At 40.6% G+C, this 22,640-nt stretch overlaps 1 protein-coding gene across 2 annotated transcripts; it reads left to right on the top strand.

Moving 5' to 3' along the window:
* The first annotated feature begins 16,062 nt into the window (after positions 1-16,062).
* On the top strand, positions 16,063-18,814 carry s1pr3a (sphingosine-1-phosphate receptor 3a). Of its 2 annotated transcripts, none has more exons than XM_044043228.1 (2): positions 16,063-16,316; positions 16,969-18,814. In XM_044043228.1, exon 2 carries the CDS (start codon positions 17,066-17,068, stop codon positions 18,296-18,298), a length of 1,233 nt encoding a protein of 410 aa, XP_043899163.1. In that variant the 5' UTR covers positions 16,063-16,316; positions 16,969-17,065; the 3' UTR covers positions 18,299-18,814. The 2 variants fall into 2 exon arrangements, with proteins under 2 accessions (XP_043899163.1, XP_043899162.1); XM_044043227.1 differs by having other exon boundaries at positions 16,063-16,300.
* The last annotated feature ends 3,826 nt before the right edge of the window (positions 18,815-22,640 follow it).

A 22,640-nucleotide genomic window follows, 5' to 3' on the forward strand; every position in this document is an offset into this window, starting at 1 on the left:
CTGCACATGCAGTTAATGCTAACATCTTTCTCTGTGTATTGTTAATTTCCTGGAAGTTATCTGTGTTTTTTGTGTGTACTTGTTCTGTTTGTTTTAATTACCTGTCTATGATAGATAGATAGATAGATAGATAGATAGATAGATAGATAGATAGATAGATAGTACTTTACTATTGGGAGAACAGGATATAAAAGAATACAATATAAGAAACACACTCCCCAGCTATACATAGAATATGACAAATAAGAGATAACGTAATAAAAAAAATATATGGAGAATATAAAAACATACTCCACAGCTATGCAGAGGAAAGTGCATAGAAAAGTACATAGTTCAAGTTAGTGATGGCCTTTAACACCACTGCTTCTTCATTTCTTCATAATTAACATTACTTTTAATTAAGTAAATGTATGTATTTTATTGGTCTGAACTGAAACTATTTTAAAAAAAAGGCACCACATACTGTTTCAGTAGTCTTGACCTCAGTCTTAGTAGTTTTGGCCCACTTAAGTCTCCCTGTCTGAGTTCCCATTTAAGTCGATTGGCAAGAGCTATTTGACATGTCAGCATTAATTTAATCACTTGTCGGGATTCCCTTTACCAGAGAAAACAGTATATGTCTAATGTCACATTCTGTAATACCACACTTTACATGGGGCATGGGGCTGGGCATGGGGTTAAAAGGCATAACATTACACTTACTTGCTGAGAGTGTACTTTTCTACAATTGTTACCTGTATATGGTGCTCTGTATTGTTTTCCTTACTGGTGGTATACCATGTGTAACCTATGTCTGTGTGTGGAACTGCAGATGGAAATTAGCTTAGAGAGCTACAGTATGGTACAGAGCATATTTTCCTTTATGATTAATGCTACTGTGCATGGTCCCTGTTCAAGAAACTAAGAAATAATTGAATTCAAGATGATTATGATTTAACCTGAGAAGTTCTGATTTATGATTCAAATTTATACAAAAGAAGTTACCGGACCTGTTATGGACTGATGACATGTCCAGGGTGAAACATGCCTTTCACGCCGTGTCAGCTGGGATTGACTTCAGCGGCCCGTGATGCTCATGTGGAGGATAAAGAGTAGACAATGAATCAATGAATGAATGAACAAAAGAATTTACCATTTTCAAGACATTTGTATATTTCCCAATTCACCTTTTGTTGAATATATGTCCTGTGTTTATTATTTGAATTTAATAAAGCACAATGAAACGTGTGCTCTTTAAATTATTTTGTTAAGTTCTTAATCTAAGTGTTTATCAAACAAAGCAAATTAGGTAATAGCCCAATTTCCAGATTTCCATGTGTCAGCATCACCTGAGTGAACCAACGATCGTGTTTCAAAAGGCACTGCGGGGAACAGAACTGGATTTGTGCCAACAAAAGGCCAAACCACACACAGAAACGGAACAAAACACATTTGTGTATTAAAAAAGTGTGACCGTATGTTCTCTGTTCTCAGTGTCAAGTTTGGCCTCTCTTGTGTACACAGTTATACATGACAGAACAGTTGGATGTGCAGAGAACATCAGTAAAAGTAGAATTTGAGCATGGAATAAAAGATAAACTGAATGTAATGAATAGATGTGACCATCTGAAAATCAACATTAGCTGTCAAATTGATAATATAACAGACAAAACATGAATAAATAAACAACAATCAGACACAAATACAGAAGTTTTTTTCCATTCAGCTGCTGTATCAGACAGCCTGTTGTATTAATGTTTATGTTCATATTAAAGAGTGTGTGAGAGAGTTGAGTGCAGACAAAGCGGGATTTGTTCACCATCAGGCTGCTCCTCCCTCTCCAAGAGACCTTTTCTCTCTTTAAATGCCCCTAAAGGGTTTTTTATTAAGGTAAGACAAGCCTCGACACTTGTTTATTTCTTCAGTGGGTCTTAAACTCTGTGTGTGTCCTGTGTGCTGAACAAAGGCTGTTCATAAAGGCAGCTGCTGAATGTTTTACACGAGGTCTTAATGTTGTGTTTATGGCCTTTCACGAAAAGAAAGAAGACATATTTTAAACATGTAAAAAAAACCTGGAATTTATAACAGCCCACAAAGTGCAGGTACAGGATACAGTTGTGTCATTTTGAAGAAAACAAGAGGCCTATGTGTATGTGGCAGAAACTCCATCATTGGACATTTTAAGAAACATACAAAATACCTAAGGTTTATTGGTTCTCAAAGCTTTTAATACCAAGTATAACCTGAGAAAGTTCTCAAAGTGACACCATTATCACCAACGTTAAAATACAGTGGTGTTAATAAACTGACCAAAGTCAGCTATCGACATTTCACAGGAGGCAGATTTAGTCCCAACAAGATCATTTGCTCTCTCCTCTTCCTCACATACTTCACACACTGGTATAGTGGCATTAGATTAAGATGGAGCAAGAGATAAGGTGACTCTAATTATTATTATTTCATTTATTATTCATTTTCCACGCACTCGGGTTAAAATCCCTCAGCTCCACTCTGATCACATACCCTGGTTTATATAGTAGAACAGTATTTTCCTCCAAGCACCACCAGAGGAAGCTCATGTACAACTGATGGTGCACAGACCCCAGTTTGAGAGCCATAGAGTTAGTGAATAAGAATTAGTCGACAGCAATTTTCCAAATGCGTCACGGAGTTCCATACCAGAAGGTTCCTAAATTTGCATAAGCTTCAAACACATTTTTTCCATTCAGGCTGCCGTAGAAACATGGCAGCACAAGATGACGGCCGCGTCAAGGTAAGGCCTCACCTAATGTACATGAAAAAGGTTTCTTCTATGGCTATACAAAAACTTACATGATACACGTATACAAACAAACATATGGGTAGTATATTTAACTTCAACCAAAGAACCCTCTTAAATGTTACACCCTGGACCTTCACAGGTCATTTTCAGTGTAAGCAGTTTCAGTAGCACTGAAGCAGAAGCATCTGTACTGAAAAAAGGAACTGGTTGATAAAGCCCCAAAAACGGTTTCAGTAAGAAATTAAACTAAACATGTTTGTTTTCCCTTTTCAGCGATGTGGAGGAACAAGCTTCCAAACCAATGGAGCCTACATTTCCCACAATGCAACACAGAGTCATGATTTTTAGTGAGAGCCTCTCTGTCTTTCAAACTACTCCATTAACACACGGTTTTTTGCAACCTATCACTATGAAACTGATGCTGATGTCAGAGACACACTCAAGACATTATGTAAGACTGTAAGGGAGTGTTGGAGTGTTCTTATAGTGTTTCTCAAGGTAATGGAGTTGCACTGAGACTAAACATGGAGACGGCAGCTGTTCATGTACAAGTTTGTTTCATTTAAATGTTCAGAACCAGCTGTTACGTTTGGTTACATGACATATTTTTTGTTCTCCTTTTTCAGTACCAGCTTTGGCATTTTTACCTGTTGCAAAACAGAAATAAATCATGGTAGTGCATGAAACAACCCTTTCATTCTCCTCCTCCCCAAAACTACAGGAACAGCTTTGTCCCTGGTGCAACCATTCTTGCCATGCAGCGTGTGGTGGACAGTCCATGGCCAAGAGGAACGGAAATGGGCTTGTAACCGGAAGGTGCCCCTGAGCAAGGCTTGTCTGTGTTCAGTACTGGTTTGTAATAAGCATGGGTTAAACTAATTCTAATTCTAAATTCTAAAAAACCCCAACCCCTGATTACTAGCACACACTTTAAAGATGTATTTAGTGGTTTACTTAACCTTGAATAGGTCAAAACAACTGTTAATCCCCAGTTACTGTAGAGTGCAGTAAAAACATGTTTGGGATGTGGAGGAGAAAAGGACCACTGACCCATAACTGTTTTCCCCGTGATGAGAACATGACATCAAGCAAACAATCCCTCAAGTTTTGTTTTTATGTTTTAATGCGTCTTATTTCTGTTGCTTTCTGTCTCTGTGACACATTTCCTGTAAAGTGCAGTGTTTGCTGTTACCTTGAACTGCTGGGCAAAAACATATGACTAACACATACCATTATGGTTGCCATCATTATTCAGTGGGTTACATTCCACTGTCTCGACAGCTTCTTTTTTTTGTGCTTAAATGACAGCAGAAGGCCAGGAGAATGTAAATTCAGGCAGACACGTTGGGAAATTCCCCCAACGACTGACTGAAGAGTCTGCTTGATTATAAAGAGAATCGCCTTTTCACTCTATATACTCAACTGTGGCCATTTGGACTTTTGCCAGGATAAATTGGTTGTTTATTAATTCATTTGGCAGTTTTTCATGGCCCAAACTAAGTGGGTGCATTCGTTTTCTTGTTTATATACTCAGGTCTGGTTGCAACAAGATCCATGTCGCCTCTAGATGTGGTCAAGCCTTTTTGTTATATGTACACACATATAACAATGTGTGTCAAGCATGTGCGAATCCCACATGTCACAAGAGTTTCCCACAAGCATAGATGTCACCTAAAAAAAAACAAACAATGCCTATGGATGCCACCACATGTCAGGTGAGAATGTGTAATGTCTTAATTACATATAATATTAAAGAAACTAGAATGAATGGATCTATGAATGAAAATGAAGGCGCTACATAAATATGTGCTGCTATAACATACTGTATGATGTTACAATGAATGTCTAACCAAGTTTTAGCCATCATTTCATCACAGTGTCAAAAGTAATTTGATTTCATTCCATATGGGCACACATTTGTTCTCTCTGTTCACAGTTCAAACACACTTGCTGCAGTGCTACAGAGCGATTCCACGCGTGAGGTAAACCTCAGTCATCCTCCACAGGGTGGCGGCACATGTGTGCAGTGCAGTGTCATACGGGAGCACATGTTTTTTGGAATGTCACCCTTTTGTCATGTTAGACCAGCGTCCACATCCTCATTTGAAGTCAACGTGACAATGCATGCCCACATTCCTCAAAAAAAGGCATTTGCATTGTTTCAGTGCTTCCTTTGTTAGTTGGGCAGCAGTTAGGCTTGGGACGGACTTCAGTCTTTTCTCCAAGCAGTTTGAGGTTATTGCTAAATAAACAGTATGTTCCAAACAAACATAACTCCTTTCAAATGAACATTCTAATAAGAATAATACAGAATAAAACTGTCTCATCCATCTTTTACTACAGGCACTACTGACATGAAATACTACAACATTTTTTTGCTTGTGTTACAACTTTCCTTGTCTTCATTTCTGCTTTTTTTTAAAAAAAGGAAAAGAAATCAAAATATGTTAAGGCACTTTAAAGAACATTCCACAAGGGGGCACTGCTGTTCTGCGAAAACCTCTTCACAGCGACAAACATTTGAAACATCTATTTCAGGGTCAGTGTCAAGTGTCAGTGTGGTAAAGAATAACATGATGGAAGTTTATCCTGATCCTCTGTTTGCTTGTTTTTTAGTATTGTTACATATAGTGTGGACTGTATGTCTTGTGCCAGGCTGGTAGAGATGGGACAAGAGATTACTGGCATTTCAGTGGAGTCGTAATTAGGTGCATTTTCAGTCTGGCTGCTCTCAAATGTCTGCATGCATTCTGATGTGACTCATAGTCTACATTCAGCATGTTCCACTGTAAAAGAAATGTAGTAGTTCAGAAAAAAAAATATATAAAAATGCAGACATCCCCAAAACGTGGTCACTATAGCCTCCTACCTCTCTTTCATTGTTCATTTAGTTCAAATGGAGACCTTTTCTCTTTCTGTGGCTCTCTCTTTCTCCTGCTCCCTTTCCAAACAGGATGTTTGTATCTCAGCGGAGCTGCCAGCACAAAGCTGATGATCAGATAGCAGGGCTGTGTGGAGTGCCCAGCTCTCCCAGCACAGCGACAGATTAACTGGGATTTAAGGCTTCCATTCGAAATTCCCCACTAAACCAACACACCACAAGACACGTCAAAACACAGGAGGTCATGCAGGCGATGGCTTCTGCCCCCCCCTTCCATGTTGTTTTTAAAACTGCTTCTCTGCCTAAAAAATGATCATGCAGTCACGGTAATTGAACTGTTAAGTAACTGAGAAGGAAACGACCAAAGAGGTCTCTGTGTGCGTGTGTGCTGACATGGATTATTGCACAACAGTGTGCCTTTCGTTTCCCAATAAGTCAACCAACAATGATGGTTACATTCAAAGGTGATATCATTAGACTCTGGAGACGCGTGTTTCCGTGTATTGTGCTGTGCGTGTGAACTCGGCACAATTAATAGGAGATGCCTGGCTGCTTGGCCAGTGGTTTGTGGCATGCAGTCGTTTCCCGGGAAAAACACTGTTGGCTAAATTATGAGTTATTTCATCCTAGTTTACATTTATATATACACAATGAGGATCTGTATATGGAAACAAAGGTCGGGCAAAATTATTTTTTCCACTGTCTTTGAAACACATTGATTCCTTAATCAATTATGGTGACAACGGCCGTGAAATTGATGGTAAATTATGGGAATTGTCAAGAGTAAAAGCAACAGTGGAAAAACTGCTATAGTTACACTCGTCCCCAAACAGAGCGTTCTGTTTTCCCTTTTTTATTAATAGCCTGCTTGATTTTTACCACAAAGACAGTTTTCTTGGAATCAGCGGAGGGCATTTCCTGTGAGACACAACATAGTTAAGTAAAAACAAAGTGGACAGATGTGCATGGCTCTGCCCTCCACTCTCCAGCCCCTATATCGCCCTCTACCCCTCTCCTCTGTGACTCAACCATTCCTTTCCTCCCATTTACCATTTACCATTTCTGGCAATTGTTAACTTCACGGGTAACTGAGGAGCTGATTTGGATCGAAAAGTGTTTTGAAGGTTTCACTTTTCCCGGTGCAGATGTGCAAACACGCCAAATTATGTCTAAAAGTTAATATAATCCTATTTTGACCCGGAGGAAGGATCAAAGACGGTCAAACATGAACCCTAAAAGTGTCCAACTGCAGTCTGACTGACACAACTGATCCTCTGTTGGTAGGACTTCCTCACGTGTTGTTTTTTTTCATATATGCACAAGAACCTGAGTGTGAATTAAGGCCAGTAAGTGGTGTCATTAAGTTACTGACACCCAGACACATAGGCCTTTCACATGGAGGACTCACTGGTGTGTATGTGCGCACACATGTGCCATAGATACAGCAAACAACCAGGCTACTGTTGGAATCCACGGCTAAAGCAGCGATCATAACCGGCCTCGGCTAACTTTACTTCCGCGTAATCATATGAGTCGAGTGTAGATAAAGGCCATTTGAAGTATTACCTCACTTCTCAACGGTCACTGGTTTTCAGTGCTCAAAAATATGACTTTGCCGCTCAAAATCTGAAACATGCGGATCTTAATGAAAATGACTGACGTTAAACTGGATTATTAAAATAACAAACAACAAATCAAATACACTCAACTTTATTTTAAATATTTTTCTTATTGTGATTCTGAACAAATTATTATTATTATTATTTTTTTCAATTTTCTATACTGTCCAACTGTTTCAACCCTCTAAGGCTGTAATTTTTCCAAGTGCCTTCATGGTGACGATCTCGTCGAGCTGGCAGAACACTGAGAGGTCACATCTTTATCTTTTGGTCTGTAGCCATGAAAAGCACAACTTCAGGGTGAGCGCTGCACACACACACACACACACAAAGTTCTACAACAACCAGCCTAGGGAATGTCACATTGACGTAGCATGACACTGAATTGTGTGTCAGGGCCAAACCCAAACCTCAATGCACCATTACATTTTCCGTGTCTGGTGTTAAAAAATCCAGAAGCTGGATCATGCTTAAGATCATGACTGCGAGTCAGAATAGTTTCAAAGCAGTGTGGCTTGTAAAGGTGATGGACGTGCTGGAGACACGTGTTCACTTTCCTGTGTTAGTGCTTTTGATTATTTTGGTTTGGACTCCCGGGAAAACAGTCCAGAGCTCCAAGGAAAGGACAGGGTGGTAGCAGTGTGTGTACATTATGGAGATGTTGTAGAGTTTTTTGGCTTTGTGGTGAACCAAATCAAACGCTAACCCATTGGAAAGGATGATCTCAGAGAGCAGACAATTCATTAGTGTTTACATGGAGGGCACACAAGACTTTACACAGATCTGGATGTGACGCGCCATTGTTGGCTCCACTGTTTGCCGCCCTCTTCGTTTATTTTCACACCACATTCCCCCGGTGTTCATGTTCACCGCACACTCCATCAATAGACTACCCATGAGCCACCACAGGCATAATGTCTTGCCCACCGCTAAAGCATGCTGCTGTTGGACCCCCCTGAGTCCGATCTGCACCACCAGACTGACTGGGACAGGAGGACAGACATGGTGTAACAGGGTTGGCTGGGCGGGAGGGAGGTGGTAGAGGCTGCTGTCATCTCAGTAATGTGTAATACTGTGATGTGTTAGAGTTGTAAACACTGACTGACCACAGCTCTGCAGACCAGAGAGTCCAGAGACAAAATTCAGCCACATATGTCCCACAGGTGTTCAGAACTGAAATATCATCTGTGCTAAAAAAAAAAGAAGTAGAAATGGATTGGTCTTTTGTTAAAGTCTGTGTACAAATTATATTCCTTTTGTTCCGTTGGTTAATAAAAATGAACAAACTTTTGTTAAAGAAACAGTGGGCAAAGGGACACTGTGGGACCTGCACTGAAATGAACTTAAGCAATAGTGACACTGAGCCTTCTCAAATGGAGTCAAACCATAGTGTAATTGTACAAAGCCAGTCATAAATACAGGGGTTCTCACAACACTGTCTTTGCTGTGGACTAATGTTTTCAAGGCCCTTCTCTCAGCTTGAGGACTTTAGACGATTGCCTCCTTTGCCTGTCCTCTTGCAACGCTCCCAGACTCTCCTGTCCACTGCTGACTCACTCAAAAACACTTGCAGGACAGAGGACAATTTATTGTCGGCAGACACGTCATAGCGTCCTCCATAAAGTTGTTCTTTATACTAAGGGTTGCAGGGGTTGTGATCTCTTTAAACTTTTCTTCTTTTCCGTGTACCTCAAATGACATTAAAATGACGAGTTTGAGGGCAGAGCATGCAAAGATCACATTTCTTGCAGCTCTTGAAACCATGTGGGGTTTTTTTTTTCAAAGCAAAACACTCATCTTTCATGTTGTTTGTGCTGTTTGTGTTCCCTCAGTCTAACTTTCAGTTTCCTATGCTCTTCAGATCTCTGTCCCCATCCCATCGTCACATGGGACATTAAAATGTCCCCATAGGGTTGACGTTGTCCTCACAGGAGTTTATGTACTCCATTATTTAGTCTGTCTCCCGATAAGGCGCAAAGGGTACATTCCCGTCTGCGACTTTAAAATATCCCTGCAAATCCTCATTGGCCTCTGATCACCTCCTCAGTCCTAGTGGTCAAATGCTGCAGCTGGACAATGACAGATGGACGCAAGAACACAGGGCTGTGGTTTTATTTGCCCAGGGCTGGGAAGGGCAGAGGGACTGTACCCATGTTTCATGTTTGCATGCAGTAAACCCACAGTTCCATCTTCTGTGGTGAGGCAGCTGTCGACGGGGTAACGAGCTGGTAGTGTGGCAGAGTGTGGTTTAAGTCTCTTGAGAGGACCGTGAAAGTATTTTTTTTTTGTTTTGTTGGAGGTTTGATGGAGACGTGGAGTTGCAGCAGATGATAATGCCTCCTGTGAGCTACATAGACAGATAATGTGGATGAGAACATATATACTGCATCATCTGTTCACACAAGCACTCCTGGCCCCTCCGCCTCGTGTTAGGTGGAGTTGTGGATTGTGTTGGATACATTTCTGCATTCTTGATATCAAAAACTGACAGCAAGGTTTTAACATTATAAGGAACATTTATTTTTTAGTGTTCCCTGTCAGTAGTACTGAGCTAACTCTCACCGCTAACCCCAGAAACCATAGGAAAAAGATAGGATTACCTTTTAGGAGGTTATGTCTCAGTGCTGTGCCTGTCTGCCTGCCTGTTCTTCTGTCTGTCTCACTGTCTGAACCGGTTAAATTAAACTTCACAGGACAGATGGGGTTTTGTCCAAAGAGGTCCAGAGCTCAACACGTTTGTGAATAGCGTAATAATGTAGAGGTCTTCATGAAAAGAAAATGTTGTGAAGTATTAGCTCATGTGGCACGTTCTAGTTTCATGCAAGGATCTACTAATTAAACAATAAATTACATTATATAAATGTAGTTTGTAGTTGTTTTCTTGGGGGATTGAACCTGTTTGGGGCCCTCAATCAGCCATCACAGGGACCATGTCTAATGAGATGTGACGTGTGTGTTTTTAGCCTTTATTTTGTGCAGCCTCTCTGTGGAGTCAGCAGGCTTTAGGGTGATCATGATGGCTGACCTGTGTTATTGTTCTTGCTGGTTGGGGCGGTTACCATGGCAGCCTTTACTATACCTCTGCAGATGTCTATCGAATTATGCAACGTCGTGTCACATATATGTAGGCCACGGAGCGCAGTCAGTGAGCTTCTTTTAGCCCGGCTGTGACTGATTGCCATTTCACACAGTAGTAGTTTCACAAAGATATTCATTTTACACATGGAAGCGTCACATGCTGGGAAAACACCTCTGGACTGTGATGCACACACTTGCATGGCCTTACACGTTTCACTGTGTTTATCTGGTAACCTTTGCAACAAGGACCTAATTTTTCATCACTGATATACTTATGATAAGTAAGTATGGAGAAGATGGAACAAAAGATGTTTTTATTACAATATTAGTCACAGTTTTTTTGAAAAAGAAGAGTAATGAGTGAGATATGACACAACAATTTGAATAAAGAAAACCTAACCTTTGCTTGAATCTTTAATATTGGACGCATCTTGAGAAAGGGGACAACACTATGTATGGGAAAACTCATTTAAATAGGCTTTAGATGTCATTTGTAAGGAGCCAGTCATTTTTTAAAAGGCAACAAAATCTGCCTGAATATTTGTATTATAGCACCTGAATATTCATTTTTATAAAATGTTTGCTTTAAACGATAGTTGTGTGTGAGCACAAAGACTGGAAAGAGTGAGCAACAGCTCATTCACTGCACTGTACAAACAACGTATCCTGCATTAGACGGCTGTCAAACTAGTCTTCAAGCGGGTGGTGCTGTGCATATAGATTCGGCAGTGGGAGGGGCCTAAGTGGACACACCTGAACAGACACACATTCGCCAACAGAACACACAGAACTGTGAACAAACAAGAGACCCATGGAGAGGTGTGGAAGAAAACATGAGAATTGTGTGTGATATGTATGTATTCTGTTCTCACATGGCTCCAGTATTAACTTTAGTGTCTTAAGCTACATCAACATTACTCCAGTGCTTTAGAGCCCAGAAAAAGGTGAATCTTTAAAACGCTGTAGGCTCCTTTTCAGTTTGAAAACTCCAGGGATTGCGTGTTAGTCTGGACAGGAAGAAGAGCAGACGGCGTTAACTGAACTGCATGGAATGACCCGCATTCACTTCCTGGTTGGTTCTTATTGCCAACTACTCAGCCATCAGCAGCGAGATAAAAGCTCAGTTTAAACTTTAATCTTTCAGTGTCTATTTCACCTTGTTGTCAGCCTCATAGAAGAAATTCTTGTTCTAAACGTTTCACCATTGTCACCTCTCATCAGTAGTACCTTCTGAAGCCATGCAAACAAACTGTAGACAAGCGAACCGGCTTCCTGTTTAGCCTGGCACGTGTGATCAATGCATCAATGCAGATTACTTCTGACACATCTGAATCTAGATCCTGTTTTATCTGAAAATGTCTTTTTCAAATGAAAACATAGTAGTGGATGTGACCTTATACCACAGAGGCTTTGAAAGCTTGAATTCTCATCTGAAATGGTGGCATTTGGAGTCTGGTCTTTTTCCGTCAGTGGGTTAGTTCGTTCTCAGGGTCCTGCTGCATTTCTTTGGAGACTGAGGGTCTAGGGTTGTGGCGGGGCCCTGCTGGGGAGATGGGGATTGGGGTGGATGGTGTAAGACTGGGGGTTAGTTGAGAATTAGTGGAGCACCACACACTGAACTACATGATCATTAGTCCTCATCACAAGGGACGTACACCTTTGACCCCTTTTCTTTCCAGCACCAGACAGACAAAGCACAGCGAGCCAAGATATACAAACGTTCAGTCGGAGGATTCATAATTTCTCCATGGAAAGAATTGTTTTTTGCACTGAGCAGCGTCAGTGCCTCAGTGTGTGTGTGTGTGTGTGTGTGTGTTTGACAAGAAGTGGCTGTGGGGTGAAGGAGAAAATGATAAGAGATTACACAAATAGTCCAACGCACGGAGGGAGCAAAGACATGCATCGTGTCCATGGTCAACTTGTTTTCTACACAAACACAAACCTCACAGACACAGACACACACACACATGCACACGCACACACACTGGATTCTTGTACAAGCTTTCCCAGACATCAGTGAAGCAGTTCTGAGAAAATTGGGCATGATTGTTTACATGACTGGGATCCAAGTTATTTTTAACATATTTTGGCACAGTGAAAGCATGAGGTCCAGGATAAGTGTTTAAAGCTCCCTATCGTAAAGAAAATAAATAACGCCATAAGGATCTGGACTTTTAGGTTCCATAGTGATCTTGAGAAAGCAGACACGGGATTAAGCAACGCATTATGTCAGTTTGAGGTCCAGAGCTTTGTCATTGTGTTTAACTGTGAAGCATCGGAGTTGTGTTTGAAAGGTGCACTCAAGATACACTCAAAGTGACCCAAGCAATCGGACCTCTCCTCTTTCTGATTTACAGTTTTCAAAAGTCTAGGAAACTGCTCAAGTCTCACAGAAAGATCCAGACTAGGACGCGCTGCTCACATTGCACTCCCATCTGTCCTCCATCCATTTATCCTTTCATTTGTGTATCTTTTGATGTGGCTATTTTGGGCTGGGTGCAGATAAAAAAGGTTATCTAAAAGAAGCAGCGAAGCAGAGTCGGGTCCACAGACAAGCAGTCACCTTGAGCCCTTAAAGACCTCAGACCTTCGCTGATAACCCGCCGACAACACACATTGCTCTAGACACACTATCAGCGGTCCGAGCTCTGCTCAACTTCCTGAGACGTAACCCAATGCTCTGTGCGAGAAAATATGTGATCCTGTAAAAGCACTGTGTGCATAATACATTTTAGGCACAACAAGATTAAGTAAGTTGTTTTATATTGACACACGCAGGAGACAGATGCTGCCCAAAGAAACACACATGTACACGCTGTGACATTGATTCCTGACATGTTAAAATCAGAAGATTAACCCTGTGACATTTAGGGTGCTTGATAACGTTCTATTACCAGTTTTCTCAGGAAGCCATCAATAAAATAAATGTGCTGGTGAACTGAATATTTCATCAGACACCATTTAAGCTTTCTTTTGAATCTGATAGTGTTGATTCCTGCGAAAAGTAACGACATTAGGAAAATGTTTAGTGTATGGAGTGGTGGGAAATGGGGTGATGGCATCCCAAGAGGCCTCCCTTTTCCACCGCTGCTGCTGCTGCTGCTTCTTCGTTCCCACTACACTCTGCATTCCCAAACATCCAACTCACCACTCGAGTCTGCGTCACTGTTCCCTGACTCACGATGCTTCTTAGCACACACACCCACACAAAGATGCACAAAGACACACACACACACAACAGTATCCCCATTACACAAAATAGTACAAGGCTGGAAACAATTAAATTTTCCTCCTGATCTGCTGACCTGTAACCACATTTCCTCTTTCCACCATAGCACCAAACAACCAGGAAATGTGTATCTCGCTTGCAACAACACGGAGCCAAGGCCTCTAGGATGTTTTCATACAGTTATAAATGAGTTGTCTGAGAGTTTCAACATCTCTTGCCGCTCACGGGAAAGTCATCAACTTGAGGGCATCGTTTATTAATCTGCAATTTCCTGAGAAGGAACTGCATGAAACATCTCAAAATATCCAGTGATACTGCAAAGATTACAAGAGAAGGATCCAGAAAGACCTGAGTTTCAATGCTTTTCATCATCACGTTGCCCTTGTCAGTCTCTTTCAGCATCTCTTGCAGCTTGTGACTTGCCTTCTCCTAGGACGTGTTTAGGGGTTGGAGAGCCACCAGCCAGAGCCTGTGCCTCCCAGCTGACCATCACAATCCAGACCCTGGGTTTTCAGCCTACCACACCAAATCTGCTCAGCCATCCAGGCCCTCTCATGTCCATTACCACAAGTGATGCCCAGCCAACATCTCATGTGCTCCTGGGTTGGTGTTCCCAGCTGACATCCTGTTCCTCGATCAGCAGCCCTAACTCCTGATTATGCACCAGAGGCCTGGCCAGCATCAAGATGCCATCTATCCCACATCTATCCCACATCAGGGCTGCAGTTAGGTGTACACACATCAGGCAAATGCAGCAACATAACTAATTGCTCACATCTCTAATTGTTAAAGGCCCAGTGTGCCAGAATATAAGTGACATCTCTAATAGTGTGTGCAGCAAACTGCTGATTCATTCTTTTCCAAACTTCCAAGGAACAGCGATTGCCTTTTTGCGTGCCAGAATCTGTCTACAGTTTTGTCCTCCTTCACAGGATTATGCATCAGGGTTATGTGGGTGGAGCCACTCTCCTTTGTTTGCATAGTCAGCTTTCACTTCATAATGAACATCTGTTAATTATACATATATTATAATTACATAAAGAGGCCTATTTTAAGGCAACAGGAACCAAAGGTTACCATTTTATGTCAAAGCAGTTATAACATTTTCTTTTATAACTTAATTGACCTCATTAATTGATTAGTATCTATCTCATTATTATGGCTTAGTATGTAGCATCTCAATGTTTAGATACAAGATATCTCATAATTATAAGATACTAAGATAGATTTTCAAAATGGTATCTCATTATTATGACATAGAAACTTAATTATCTCAAGATTATAACTTAGTATCTCAATAATGACTTAGAATCTCATAATTATGACTTATCATCTCATAGTAATTATTTAGCATTCATAATTATGACAGCATCTCATAATAATGATTAAGTATCTCATAATAATGATTAAGTATCTCATAATAATGACTTAGCATCTCATAATAATGATTTAGTATCTCATAATTATGACTTAGCATCTCATAATAATGATTTAGTATCTCATAATTATGACTTAGCACTTCATAATAATGACTTAATATCTCATAATAATGATTTAGTATCTCATAATTATGACTTAGCATCTCATAATAATGACTTAGCATCTCATAATAATGATAAAGTATCTCATAATAATGACTTAGCATCTCATAATAATGATTTAGTATCTCATAATTATGACTTAGCATCTCATAATAATGATTTAGTATCTCATAATTATGACTTAGCACTTCATAATAATGACTTAATATCTCATAATAATGATTTAGTATCTCATAATTATGACTTAGCATCTCATAATAATGATTTAGTATCTCATAATTATGAATTAGCATCTCATAATAATTATTTTCATAATTATGACTTAGCATCTCATAATAATGATTTAGTATCTCATAATTATGACTTAGCATCTCATAATAATTATTTAGTATCTCATAATTATGACTTAGCATTTCATAATAATTATTTAGTATCTCATAATAATGACTTAGCATCTCATAATAATTATTTAGTATCTCATAATAATGACTTAGCATCTCATAAGTATTTAGTATCTCATAATAATGATTTAGTATCTCAAAATAATGATTTAGTATCTCATAATTATGACTTAGCATCTCATAATAATTATTTAGTATCTCATAATAATCATTTAGTATCTCATAATAATTATTTAGTATCTCATAATAATCATTTAGTATCTCATAATAATGATTTAGTATCTCATAATTATGACTGGGAATGCATTTGTTTTCCCATGTGGCAGAAACGGGCTTCCATACATAAACATTAAATTAATTTTCTTTAAAAATGAAAAAGTCGAGAGTAAACACAACAACATAGAATCGTACAATGTTATCATATGGCATAATAATGAACCACGTGGCTCTCCCGAGCGAAACTATGATGGAGAGGTAAAGGAAAATCCCGCCCCATGAGCAGGAGTGAGTGAGTGAGAGAGAGAGAGAGAGAGAGAGAGAGGGAGAGGGAAAGAGAGGGAAGAGGACGGGCAGGAGGGAGCACAGCGGGACAGAAAGACAGAAGACAACTCTTATGGCTATCAGAGGAAGACACATTACTGTTTGGAAGCGAGGATAAGATGAATTTCTAACTTCGAGTCAGTTATATTCAGTTTTTTGGCAAAAGCGTTTTATGTTTTACGCGCAACTTTACGCAGGAGAGGAAAGATTCTGGAAAACTCCGCCGCATCGCCGGGATGTTTAGATGAAGGTAACTACTCCAAAAGGTGAACGTTACTGAGTCTGTGGAGACGGATGATAGAAATATCCATTTATTTACCAGTGATGTCCTGTCCCTCTATCAGGGACTCTGATACTTTGTGTCCAAAGGATTACTCAACTTAACTTTAACTAATTGAACTCCCTCACTGATCATCTCTTCTCAGCTAAACTGAAAAACTTTTACGTCACATTTTAAAGCTTTCAGTCATTGTCCACACAATTCACCTTATTATTAAGGAAAACACTTTCAATCCTAGTTTTTAAATCACAAACCTTTGTTTGGAAAAAAAGAGAGTAATACTAGAGAGAAAAATACAACTTTTCATTTACGTTATTGTTAATCAGCATGCAACAGTTTTTATGGCATTGTACTGTGCACTGTCTATTTGTCTTTAGTGCTGCTGCTCTTGTTTGACTGAGTTCTATTCTGTTTACTATTTAAGTTTAGTAAAAATAAATGAGTGAAACCCACATTCGAGGTTTTTAAATAGTTTTTGTTCAGTTTTTTGGTGCCTCTTAATTACAATTGTTTTATGAGCCATCAGAAAGATCTTTCGCTTCCACAAATCAACCAACCAACACTAATGAATGTAACTTTTGTGATTTTTTCCTTTTCCTTTTGGATTTGACGATGACTTCTTTGTGTTTGACTTGCAGGTCCCTGATGAGGGTATACAATGACTGCCCTTAAACTGCCAGGCTGAGCCGCCTGACCTCCCTCAGCAGTGTCCAGTGCTGTGGCTCCCTCTGCTGTATGACAAAGGAAGGGGCGGGAATGGCAGGCAGTATGGAAAACACAGTGGAGGTAGGGATGAATCTGGTCATCGTCAGCCACTACAACCACTCAGGGAAGTGGAACCGGCCTCGCAGCAACGGGGTCTGTAAGATGGCTGTGCTGCTCTTCATCTGTGTGTTGATTGTCCTGGAGAACATGATGGTGCTGCTTGCTCTCTGGAGGAACAAGCGCTTCCACAGCCGCATGTATTTCCTCATTGGGAACCTTGCGCTGTCAGACATGCTCGCTGGTGTGGCCTATGTTGTCAATATCTTTACGTCAGGACGCAATACGTACTTCCTGACACCGATACAGTGGCTGGCTAGAGAAGGGAGCATGTTTGTGGCCCTCAGTGCGTCCACGTTCAGCCTTCTGGCCATTGGGATCGAGAGACACATGACTATGGTGCGTCTGCGTCCATGTGAGACGGCAGGTCGAGGGAGACTATTAGGACTGCTGGCAGCCTGCTGGTTTGTGTCGGTGCTGCTGAGCGCTCTGCCCAGCCTAGGGTGGAACTGCCTGAACAATCTGGCCTCTTGCTCCACAGTGCTGCCACTCTATGCTAAGAGTTATGTGGCCTTCTGCATCAGCGTCTTCAGTGCCCTCTTGGTGGCCATCATCATCCTCTACATCAGGATCTATCAACTGGTGACCTCCAGCGGTCGCAGGGTGAGCAGTCGGCCTTCAGAGCGCTCGCTGGCTCTGCTGCGGACAGTGGTTATTGTTCTTGGATTGTTCGTCATGTGCTGGGCCCCACTTTTCCTCCTGTTGCTGCTGGATGTGGGGTGCAGCCCAACTCAGTGCCCTGTGCTCTACCAGGTGGACTGGTTCATCGCCTTGGCTGTGCTCAACTCTGCCCTCAATCCTCTGATATACACTCTGTCCAGCAGGGAGATGAGGGCTGCCTTCCTCCGAGTGCTGTGCTGCTGTCAGACCAGTTTGGAGTCTTCTGGGACTCCTGTGGTGGGAAACCTCCACCTGGGCACAGTCATACCCACAGTGGAAAATAGTAAGACCAGTTTGGGTGGAGGAGGGGGCAGTGGGGCGGGCAAGTCCACGCTACAAAGGGGAAAGGTTGCCACACCTATGAACTCTGAAAACAAGCATGGAGATCCCTCTGGCACTGCTGTGGCGCACCACTCTGGACCTGCAGACCTGCTCTCAGCTGTGTTGGTGAAGGCAGGGGCGCTGCCGCCCCTCAGCAAATTCTGAGCAGAAGCACTTTAATGAAGCCTCACAGTTGGACTGAAACCGAAGACCGGTATTTTCATAGATTTTTGTATGAATTTTTCACGTACCGCAAGACCGGTATATGAGAAATGGAACTTGGTGCACCAAAACACAGTTTGACGGGGGACACTTTTCACTGCTGCACCACACATGCTAAGGGCTTAGCTGAAGAAGTAACTGTGGTAGTAACTGCAGGAATGATCAATTTACTCCACCACTGACAGAGTCCTACTATCAGCCACTTATTGTTTATGCACTATGACCACTGTAGCCACTATTTACAACAACTCAACCAGCGGGACTTTAACATTCCATTCACTTTACACAAATGTAACATTTCAAAAATATGAAGAATTGTTGGACAATTTTTTTGGCCGTGGATCAAATAAAGCTCCAAATTAAATCATGTCTGCAAATGTAGAAATTATAATTGTAGGTAGGGCAGCAATTTCTTTATTATTTTCCTAACTCGATTAATTGAGTCGTTTGGTATGTAAAATATCAGAAAATGTATTATAAAAAAACACTCAAACATACTAATCAATTATCAAAACAGTTGAATGAGCCCTGATTGTAGACAATTAGAGTAATTAAAGCCAGTAATTATAAAAATTCAACAATATTGTTTGCAACACCAGAGTGACTCAAATAATCACTTAATTTTGCATCAATTTATCAAAAAAATATGTAAAATAAGTTTTTTTTGGACATGAATTAAGCAAAGCCAAAAAATTAAATAATGTCTGCAAGAATTTGAGTATTTGTCTTCATTTAGTGCTCCATCAGTATTTAAAAGCTCAGAAAATGTACTAAGTTCAGGCAGTTCATTTGTCAAACATGAGCCAGTCAGTCAGTGTGAGTGAGTGAAATGGATTGACACAGCCCCTAAAAGTTAGCAGTGCAGCGGGTGACACTTTAAACAACGGCAGTTTTATTACCTTCATTCATGTTGTGTCTGTCACTGTGTGTATTTCATTTTGTCACTCTTTGAAGGGGGCGGCGGGGAATCGAACGTGGGCATTTCTTTGTTCAAACACTCTTTCTATCACAGTTTCACTTGATAAACTATTTATTTTCTAAGCATACGTTTGGCATTTTAATACTATATAAACCATTTGGTATGTTATTTTTGCTTTCTGTGCATGAAAACCCTCTTGGTACTTGGTTATGATTTGAAATGCACTGTAAGAAAAAAAGAAACATGTCTTCAATTGTATTTTTCAGACTAGCGGCCTCATGAGGCTGTGATGCTCATTACACACCCTGGATGTCATTATCACACTCTTACCACTAGTGGGCAAGAACATCAAGCTTGTTCCAATAGTGGTGGTACAGAACAAGCAAGGTGGAGTGTTTTTGTTTTTAACAATAATGAATTTTGCTCGTTCCAGTCTCAACTCCACTGACCACAGTCTGTTTTATCTCAAGTGTAAAGCCTCACTGTGGCAGCACTGGCTGAAGTGAAGCGTGGCTGACAACAATACACTCATGGACATTTTCTCTTTTCATCAGCACACTTAGAAACCACTCGTGCCGACTAACCACTAGCGAATGATGTCAGTGCTGGATGTGAATAATTTAATGATGGTAGACTGTGACTGACAATTCTGCCTGGCTTCTTGTGCCTTATACAAATTATGTAGCAAATAAAGTCCCATTCTCTGTTATAAGAGGCTCCATCCGGTGTTGTTGTGTTAAATTATCTTTCAGCACTTCTTCAATTTAAATTCAATCTCAGCGCCGATCCACTGTATAAACTGTCAAAGAACATGCAAGAAAACTAGTGATTTTCTGTCTCATAATGTTGTGATTAATGTAGAAACGTTCTCATTTGTCAGATTATCATTTGCTGTTTAGACAGAAGAGAAATGTCATCTGATTTAACCTACGTGCACTCGTAAAATAGCCTTTCCCATGCATCACAGACAGACCTGACTCAGACCGCCATGAATAATGCAGACGCAGTCATGAGAGGCTTTGTCAGTTTGATGAGGTCTGTTACTTTGAAGAGCCCGTTGTTAAATATGTCCCATCATCATGAAAGTCTCCATAACCTCCCGGTTAGCTGTTATGTTAAATTATTCACACTATTTGACTGTTTTTTTCCTGAGGATTTTCACAGAATGAGGCATAACTAACTCTGTAAAAAGCACAATAATTAAAGATGTTGCTGTGTTTGTTTTTGTACAGTGAGGGCACATTTTTAATTGAACAGAGAGATTGGGCTGATAGTAAAGTACAGAGCAGACACAAGCTGACAGACTGGCATTTCATACTCACATCATGCAGCTAAAGGATGCGTCTCTCTGCTCCCACCTCCATTTGCGATGGAGAAAAAAACAGCAAGGGTGTTAATACCAGCCGAGCATTTCCAGTTTAAAAGGTCACTGACTGCTTCCTGTCAGAGATGTCGAAACACACTTTCCCGAATTAGCTGGGGATGATCGTGACCTTACACCATACGGAACGTCAGAAAATGCCAAAGTGTTGAGCTGTAGAGATAAATGTGATGAATGAGACCTGGATTTTCATTGTTTTAAGACTGATTATAACAAAGAAGAGTTGGATTTGTAAAGCCAGTGTGTCAGTGGAAGGCTCAACTGCATCAAGAAGACAATAGTTTTCATACCATGGGAAAAAAAATCAACTGGATCTCCTGGAAAAAGACGTTGCATTTGTAAAACCAGTAACAGTAACATGAAAATATAGTTTTTCTTTAAATGTAGATGCAGCTATTATTCACTGACAACATTACAGAACAAATCTAAAACGAGCAAGAATGGGTAGGTGGAAAAAAACAACATTAATGTTGATAGTGTTAATCCATTAGATGTTGTTTCCTTTCACCACTTATGATGATGATGATTTTTTCCCCCAAAGCTGGAAAATGGCTCAACAAATTCACAAAATAAGATGTTGTTTAAAAATGACAGTTCTTTTGATGGCTGATAATAATAAATAATTTGCTAAATTAAGATAAAGCTGAAAGATATGTTACACTTCCATACTCTTCTTACAATAACTCTTTGGATTTATGATTCATTTAATTCATTTTCTTGCCTTCTTTCTGTCTAAACAAACAGCTCAAACATCCTTAAAATTGATTTTCCTTCAAATCTATCTTCTGTCCTTGGATTCCAGCAATGCATTTTCACCAAAACAACATTTTACAGCTTCATGTGCTAACTGGGTCAAACACCTTAATAAATCATGTTAACTAAATAGCCATCACTAGTCTTCTTTGAGGATTTAGACATGGTGGATTTGTGTCATTCTTTGTGCACAATGCCTATTTGCATATGACTAATGTGAACACGACAGAGGACAAGAGAAATCACGCCACCCCCTGTCATCCTGATCCTGGCTTTATACCGCTGCGTGGTGAGGAAGAAGTGTGCATGCATTTTTGTGAGTGTGCATTTGCCACTGTTTTTGTACAGTGCAGACGTGTCGAATGTGGGTTGTGTGTTTTTCCGAGGAAAGAACAAAGACTCCATCTGGTCCGAGCGGCTGAATGTGCCAGTATGAAACGCTTCTGTCACTCTCAAGTTCCCTGTTTGAAGCAGCTCAGGGGTGGAGTGGGGCCAGGCAGAGAGTGGTGAGGGGGTCCTGTTTGAGGTGGCCGCTCTACAGTTTGTTCTCTAAAGCACAGTTGGACCTCGCTCAGTACAGGAACACATATTCATCTGCTGTGTAAGGCCTCCCCCTTCATGGGTACCATTTCCCCTACACCTCCATGACTCTCATTCAATAGAGTGTAATTACACGTGGAGAAAAAGAGAGTGAAGACCAAGACAGATTTTTGGTGATAAGCTCCTGAAGATAAAAAGGCTTTATCCACGAGATGGGGGGATGCCAAGGCAAAGGTCACTCGGTAGGAGGATATCTATAGGAGCTTGCTGAGATTTGGACTGGTGGACACTCATCCTTTTCAACACCCAGTTAATACTCCTGTCCAGTGCTGATCTGACTGAATCGACTCCAGTTGAGGTGAAGCACAAATGCTCCAGTGAAAAAGCAATATCTTCTATCTGACAGCTGCATAAACATAGCACTTATTTAATGTCATTACTGTTTTTTTATTCAGAAGGATAATTGCTTTTTATTTATTTTTATCAGTGTCCTGTTTCCTAATATAGGACAATGTTGCCCATCACTCATCTTTTCTACTGGGAAAGGGAATCACTCACAGACGCTCATTATGAAGGATTTAGTGTCGGAACTGCATATCTCAGCCAACTAATTACTCCTCACCTGCCCCTTTGAATTGTGGATACTACAAATCGACATTGGCCGTGAGGTAACATAAAAATGCCAAAATCTC

The sequence above is a fragment of the Solea senegalensis genome, linkage group LG14 (assembly GCF_019176455.1).
Source record: "Solea senegalensis isolate Sse05_10M linkage group LG14, IFAPA_SoseM_1, whole genome shotgun sequence".
Classification (NCBI taxonomy): domain Eukaryota; kingdom Metazoa; phylum Chordata; class Actinopteri; order Pleuronectiformes; family Soleidae; genus Solea; species Solea senegalensis.

What these genes read in the sequence shown, in the direction of transcription:
- s1pr3a (XM_044043228.1), top strand. Translation starts at nt 17,066, where the DNA reads ATGACAAAGGAAGGGGCGGGAATGGCAGGCAGTATGGAAAACACAGTG.